The sequence below is a fragment of the Montipora capricornis genome, chromosome 3 (assembly GCF_036669925.1).
Source record: "Montipora capricornis isolate CH-2021 chromosome 3, ASM3666992v2, whole genome shotgun sequence".
NCBI classification, from domain to species: domain Eukaryota; kingdom Metazoa; phylum Cnidaria; class Anthozoa; order Scleractinia; family Acroporidae; genus Montipora; species Montipora capricornis.
The window spans coordinates 4,129,846-4,137,800 of NC_090885.1; the positions used below are offsets into that span (position 1 = coordinate 4,129,846).

Genomic DNA, 7,955 nt, shown 5'->3' on the forward strand with positions numbered 1-7,955 from the left:
TGCGGGAGTGCGGGATTGCGGGAGCCACAGATTACCAGCTCAAACTTTCATCGACTTCGGGACTGCGGGAGCATGCATTTAATGTCACGCAATCGTGGCCGGGTATTCTGGAGTTTAGCCCGATGTATCTTTTCGCAAATTCATTTATGGACAGCCAGATAAATAAAGTTCACTCACCTACTATTTTCTCCGTTGTCCTGAGTGATTTGATTGGTTTTTGGGACGCTTCGATTTCCTCTCCAGATCCTACGCGTTGTCAAATACAATGTAAAAAGACAAGGCGTGCAACTTCAAAGACCGCCCACGGCCGAGTGCCTCCAGAATTTAGCCGAATTTCTCCCACTTCCAAAGGTCGCTCGCTTCCCAGCCTTAAGAACCTAGAAAGTCGATAATTTTGCCAGCATCGTGCCAAAAATCATCGCATTTGCACGGCTCTGCAAACTCAAAATATTGCTCGATTTTCAAGCTTCCCTCAGGTTTTTGCGGGGTTTTTGTTATCGCCAGATGATGAGGTGACAGGAGTCATGCATCATTCGAATTTGATCAAATCAAATGGGCCATTTCCTAGTTGCTGTTTGTCTCGGTTTCAAAGTGAGTCTTGGTGCTCAACTATTGTAAGGGAAATAGTTTTGATTTGCATAAGAATACGCAACTCATTTCTATTTGAATGGTTGCGCACCAGAACTCGCTTTGAAACTGAGGCATGCAGCAACTCGGAAATGGGCTATTAACCCTTTCACTCCTGTGGGGTTCCCCAGTGACGAGTAAAATCGTCTGGCGTTAGACAGAGTAAAATCTGTAAGTCTCATTGGCCCTTACAGGAGTGAAAGAGTTAATTAATAATTAAGCAATCAAAAAGGGCAGATTTTCCCCAAGAGGGAAAAAATTATAAATCAGCGCTCTTTGATTGGTTAATTTGATTTGATCAAATTCCAATGATGCATGACTTCGGTCCTCATCATATGGCGATAACAAAAACCTGAGCGAAGCTTGAAAATCGAGCACGATTTTGAGGTTGCAGAGCCGTGTAAATGGGATGATTTTTGGCGCGATGCTAGCATAAGTATCGACTTTCTACGTGCTTAAGCCTGTGAGGCGAGCGACCTTTGGAAGTGGGAGAAATTCGGCTAAGTTCGGGAGGAACTAAGAGCTAAGTTCGCTCTAAGTTCGCTCTGACGAAGTGCTAACGATCGAAACGTCAGCTATAAGAAGCTCGAAACGGTAGTAAGTTTACATTATTAACTACGTTGACAAACCAAGTGATAGTATACTACTTCCCCACCGACGCAGCAGCACAGGTTCTTTAGAAACTACCCCTTCATTCATAAGTTCGGGAGGCACTCGACCATGAGCGGTCTTTGCACGCCTTTTCTATTTATATTGTATGTGACGCGTAGTTACTAAGGCCCTGTTTACAAGCACGTGGGGTAACCCTACTGCTAGGGTTACCCTAGTAGGAGGGTCAACGATAGTCCGGGTTTACAAGCAAAATTTCACAGGTAGGGTTACCCTACCACCCGGGACAACTTTGCGTGCTTGGTAACCGCCAGCATTGCAAACACAATGGAAACCGCTAAAAAGTTGTCCCTGGTAGGCGAGTTGTCCCTAGCAGAGCATTTACAAGGCAGCTAGGGTTACCCTAGCGCTAGGGTAACCCTAGACTCACATAGGGTTACCCTAGCGCCACACGTTGATGAAAAAAAAGAAGTAATGTGTGAATGCTAGGGTAACCCTCTTGCTAGGGTAACCCTGGGTTACCCTATCTGCTTGTAAACAGGGCCTAAAACAAGTGACCTACAATTAGCTACAATGAGGTACAATATGAGCTAAAACTAGCTAATGACCTGTACATGAGCTAAAATAAAAGATAATTTGCAGCTCGGAGGCCACTGCAGCATGCTCACCAAGTGTGTAATCGCTGTCGTCATTTGGGCTGTCATGCAATGGACTAAAAGCGTTGCGTGACAGATAATTACTAAAACAAAGAATGACCTACAATAATCTACAATGACCTACAATGAGAGCTCAACAATAATCTACAATGGTGTACAGTGGTCTAAGATGACCTGCAATGAGAGCTCTACAATGAGCTATAATGACCTACAGTGATCTACAATGACCTACAATGAGGTACAACGACCTACAGTGAGCTACAATGACCTACAATAAGCTACTTAACAATCTTACAAATCCCATAATACACCTCTTTTACCCCCCAAAATTTTGCATAATTATTGTGTGCAATTTCTCCTGGGACGTGAAAGACTGTCCCAAGAGAAATAAAAAACAATGCGTATGCAAATTTTAGGGGGGGGGGGGGTAAGAAATGTATGATAGGATTTATTCAAGCAGAGAATCAAAGACAAAAAAGGAACAGGGTGAGCAGAAAACATTCATTGTGCATTGTGAAGCAACGTTTTAAGTCCATTCCATGACAGCCCAAATAACGACAGCAATTACACACATGGCCTTGAAGGCAGAAATAAACTGTGAAAAGACCCTTGGATGGTTTTCCTCTGTTTAAAAGATAAATTGAAAATGTACAAATATCAAGGCTTAATCTGCTTAGCAACGATAAAGTTTTAATTAGAGCAGGAAAAAATGAAAAGAATATTATAAATAAGTTATACTCTTCCCGCAATGTTTTGTTTGGTTCAGAGTGCGCAATGAAAAGTTTGAACTCGCTCAGCAAGGAGGTTTTGATTGGTTCAAAGCAGAGACAGGGGCACCCAATGTCAATTTTCAGAAAAAATCTGTTCGGAAGACGATTTGAGGTATAGAATTTTCGGAACATTTGTTGTAAAATTTTTTGCTTGCCTGCCTCTCCTAGGCTTTACGAACATCTGAAAAATGGTATAATTGCCCATTTGTAACGGATTTTTACCCGAAAAAGGTCACCTTGAATTTCCGAGAGCCTTTTTTCTGGCTGAAATTTTTGAGAAGGTAAGTTTTGATCCCTTGACTTTCAGCTAGGAAATCTGAACAAATGAAAAAGTTTTAGGAGATAAAAATATGCCTTTATCTACCATTTAAATACTAAAATACATTTAACAATGCTATGTTGAAGTGGTTTTAAACTATATTCTCGTTGGGTGCCCCAGCAGAGAGTGGAATGGTTTTAACCTTTGTCATGCAAACATGTCGCAGTGCCCTCAAAGCTCCAAATTATCGTTTATTTTAGCTCATTACAGATCACTAGCTTTTTAGCTTTATTTTAGGTCATTTAAGCTCATTGTAGGTCATTTTAGATCATTGTAGAGCTCTCATCGTAGGTCATTTTAGATCTTTGTAGAGCTTTCATTGTAGCTCATTGCAGGTCATTGTTGGTGATTGTAGATCCTTGAAGCTTATTGTAGGTCATTGTATGTCATTCCTTGTTTTATTAACTATGTCATGGTAGGTCATTAGCTAATTTTAGCTTATAATGTAGCTCATTGTAGGTCATTGTAGATCATTGTAGTAGGTCATTGTAGATCATTGTAGGCCATTGTAGATCATTGTAGGTCATTCCTTGTTTAAGTAACTACGGTATGTGACGACGTGTGGGATCTGAAGAGGAAATCGAAGCGTCCCAAAAACCCATCAAATCATTCAGGACAACGCAGAAAATAGTAGGTGAGTGAGCTTTATTTATCTGGCTGTCCATAAAATGAATTTTCGAAAAGAAACATCGCCATTGGAAGTTTTTATGAAACATTTTCCTCGATCAGTTGCATCAGCCGTTACAACTGTCTCAAAATAACGTGACGTCATGCATTCTTGCATCCTTAGGGTTGTCTGCCTGTGGTGAAATGGGAAATGCTGGTGGACAAAGAGCACAAATGATAACAAGAGATCTATTATCCTGAAGTAACATAAAATTCGCGTAAAAGAATATCTACCAATAAAACAAAGACTCCGAAGACTTTTCAATGAATTTAACAAACTATGTGCCATCATAGGAAATTAATTAACATTGTATAGGTTACATTAGTTTGATTCCCTAAGGGATCTTTCAAGATGCACGTAGTGTTGACAGAATTACTTTCCTCCAGTTATAATTAAAATTAGCCCTAGCTGTCTTGCTTATAAATGAAAATTCAAAACAACATTGTCCCATGATTTTGAGGCAAACAGCTAATTTGAATGCAAACGAAATACATGTAGTAAATAAATTGTTTTGCAAAAAAAAAAAATCAATTTTGTGACAACAGGGAAGTGCTGAGAACCTCTAAAGAATGTTATTTGCAAGGTCATTTTCATTCTATCATTAATATTAAACCTGGTGCTAGACATTACTTATGATGCCACAAAGGAGTGAAAACAGCTTCCCCAGTCAAACCACAAAATGCATCAGGTGACCACCACTTCTCTTGTTACTTTTGCGGATTCTTTTATTTCATGCATTCCATCGCGGAAACTCCTCTTCTACCATCTTCCAGTAACTTGCCTAACACAAAAAGAAAAGAAAATGAACAATGTGAAAAATCAGATTTTCAAGAAGAAATATCATGGCATATCAGAATGCAATCAACTATACATAGAATACAAGAATGCAACCAGCATAATTTATAAGAAATTGTAAAGAAAAAAAGTGAAACCAGGAACCAAGAAATGATTGGAAGTGCTAGTAATTGGCCACTAATCAGAGCCTAGGGATGAGTCTTTGTATCATATGAACCATGAAATGTTCATTACAACAAACAAGTACTCTGTTCTTGAAATAAGCTGTTGTAAGCTGTCTAAACAACTGTAAGCTTTCTGAAATTTGGGATCATATAAAGTTAGAAAACCGTAATAGTTCATTGCGTCTCCCTCCTTAAAATTTAATAAAGTTATTATATTGTATTGTAAAAATTGTTGCGAAGTGTTTTGGAAATGGTATGTGGCACCTCATAATGTAGATTCAAAATATTACCAAGGAAGAGCAAATGTGAATTTTAGGAACATCACTTATGATACTCACTCCCCCCATTGACCAGTAAAATCGTCTGGTGTTTGACAGAGTGAAAAGCCTCTTAGGAGGGAATCCTTGGATTACGAAAAGTTCTCCTTGAATGGAAGGGGAATTAGGCTCAAGACTCTAAATTTATCAGAATAAAATTAAGCGCAAAAATTACAAAACTTGCAAGCGTTAAACAAATAGTAAGCGGCATAATAATTTGAAACTTCCCACATGTCTGCAGCACATGATCAAGAGGGTAGACTCAATGAATTTAACCTATCCTCAAAAATTGAGATTTCCAGTTGTTACCCAAACTTACCTGTAAGCCAATAAACTTAGCATCACAAGCTAACAATGAAACCTTGTTTTGTAATCCACTTTGAAGTGCCTCTAACTCCTGATAAATAAAATTAACAAAAAAATGTGAGGCATATTATTTTATTGTAGTCTGACCAATCAAATGCCAGATCTTGTTGTATAGCTGGGCTGTGCAGACCAGAGACTAGTCCTCAAACTCAGATGTTGTTAGGACAACAGCAAGACTACAGGTGGATTTACATAAAAAGTACAATAGCCTGGGATCGGCAAGAGACACCTGGATTGATCGGGCAATGCAAGCCAGAGGCAAGAACATCCTACCGATACTTAACATATATTTCAAACCCAGACTGGGTGGCACAATCACTCTTGGCCCTCCTGCCTTCATACATGTAGGATACTTTTGAGTTGTCAAAATGAACCAGAATGTTCAAGCAATGCTTTGCTCCTCTAAGTGCCTCCGCATGACAGAGAAACCTGCAACAGACATCCCTGCTCTAAGTACGGGCACTAACTCCACAATTATTTAAGTTATTGTCTCTGTGATAATGGCCAGATAAGGTGTCAATTCAAAGTCAGCAAATGGGAAAGTGCCTTACTGATACCAACCAGATGCAGTTACTAGACACAGTTGACAAATTCTTCCAGTCTTTCACAATTGAAATGGCCCTGTCCACAAATCAAACGCACAACTTTGCTTCAGAGAAACAAGAATGCCTCCCATAGACCATTCAAAAAACAGTCTTTGCAATAGTTGGGAGAACTCCTTCTAGACCAGTTACTGTTAAAGTCCAGTCCAGGAAGATTTCAAATGATAAAGCTACAAGAACACCAATTTGCTGCTTTAAGAGCTATCCCGTCCTAGTGCTGGAAAGAAGGAACCATTTTACAATAAAAGTACATGAAAGGTACCAACTGAAGATGAACACCCTGTTGAAAAAAAGGTAACAAGCCAGTGGCCCAATACACCGAGCCTATCCCTGGTTTGCGTACCATGAAGCGACTAGGAGTATTTCTACTCCCCCCTGGATGGGATGCTAGTCCATCGCAGGGCTACCCACAGCATTAAATTCGCCGGTACCCATTTATACACTTGGGTGGAGAGAGGCAACGTGAGAGTACAGTGTCTTGCCCAAGAACATAACATAATGTCCCTGGCCAGGACCCAAATCCAGAGTTGAGCACACTAACCATGGGGCCACAGCGCCTCCCTGTTCAAGAACAAGAGCAAATGGAGTAATTCAAAAACGATGGGAGCCTCTCTCTTAATTAAAGTGCCTATATATAAAAAACACCTTTTGCTTATTTCAAAGACCTTTCAAAAAGTCTGTTCTACGTTGGAATACCATCTTTCATTCCAGAGACATTCAAGTAAAAGATTGGTGTCACAAACATTACAAATGACTGTAATAAATCACAAAATTGAGAATATGTATCTCCGAAAATATTGGATGGGTCTTGTTCAAACTTGCCAGAAGTAATCTACATCAAGTAAGGCACAAAATGATATACCCTCTAGACTGTTGCCATAGCAACCATTTTTGCTGCAGGGTCTATTTAAAGGACAAGAATGCTCTAGAAGCGCATATTTTTTTATCCACCAATTAAAAGATCACATTGAGTTGAGTTACTCACTGATGTTTGAGCTTCCTATCGTAATTCTGGCCAACGTAAATTCCCCTCGAAAGAACCCATAACACAACATTGAGTGCCGCCATTTTGAGCCAAACTTGGTAGCCCGGCTGGCTTTTCGGAGACGTCATTCAGTCCGAGTCAAGTTGTGTTCTCATCCGAATAATGGTGGCACTAAAACATACCATTTTGACCCGGAAGGTGTCTTTAACCCCGAGGATGACGACAGTGAAGGGGAAGAAATGAATAAGCGGCTGGAAAGCACATTTTGGTGCAGTTGTGGGGAATGTCAGGCCATGCTGACCCATAAAGAATGTACTTGTTGTCGCGAAGAACAAGAGTTGGAAGACAAGATGGAGGGTATCCTGAATCATTTCAGCCGTTTCCTTTGATCTGAGACTAGATCCTTGTGCCGTATATCATTTTGTAAATTCTTATTTTAAACTGACTGTGTGTCCATTTTGATTGTCATTCTTTCTGTTGGTGAAACGTCCAGGGATCGCTTGCATCACAGAAAGACTGAGAGAGAGCTTTCCAAGGAACTGCGATGGTGGGCTTTCATCATTGAAATCGGTTTTTACCCAACAGCTTGTATCGATATTCCTTCTTATTTGTAAAAATTAATGATCGCTACAAACATACACATTTTCTAATTTCTTTGGCAAGAACCTTTTTTCGCCGCAGAGTTCGTGCAGCCACTTCATTACCAAGTCTGGTTTCTTTACAGGTAAGCTATGAAATGTCTTTTTCGGATCTGTTTTTGCAATATGGAGCTGAACATGATGGCATTTTCAAGTTACATCGGACAAAACAAAAGTGAACAGCCAGAACAGCACATTGTGACTGGCTGTGTTTTGAGCTGATCCCCGCCAAGTCGGACTGAATGACGTCACTGACCAGACCAGCCAGCCGGGTTACGGTGCAGCGCTCTAATTGGTGTTTTTGGTTTCTTTCAAGAGGGATTTAACTTGGCCAGGATTCAAATTGGGGACTCAAAAAACAGTTAAAAAGTAGTCTCTGTATGAGCTTTAAATTGGTGGGTGCAAAAATTATTCACATTTTAGAGCAACCTTGTCCTTTA

General features: G+C 40.1%; 1 protein-coding gene across 1 annotated transcript in view; it reads right to left on the minus strand.

Annotated features, from left to right (window-relative positions):
- Window positions 1-3,902: 3,902 nt before the first annotated feature.
- Window positions 3,903-7,955, minus strand: part of LOC138041960 (centrosomal protein 15-like) — an 11,376-nt gene continuing 7,323 nt past the window's right edge. Inside the window, exons 3-4 of the mRNA XM_068887664.1 lie at window positions 5,244-5,321; window positions 3,903-4,429 (exon numbers count right to left, since the gene is read on the minus strand). Of these exons, the coding sequence (XP_068743765.1) occupies window positions 4,379-4,429; window positions 5,244-5,321 (129 nt within the window). The 3' untranslated portion in view covers window positions 3,903-4,378. The remainder of the gene's footprint in view (window positions 4,430-5,243; window positions 5,322-7,955) is intronic.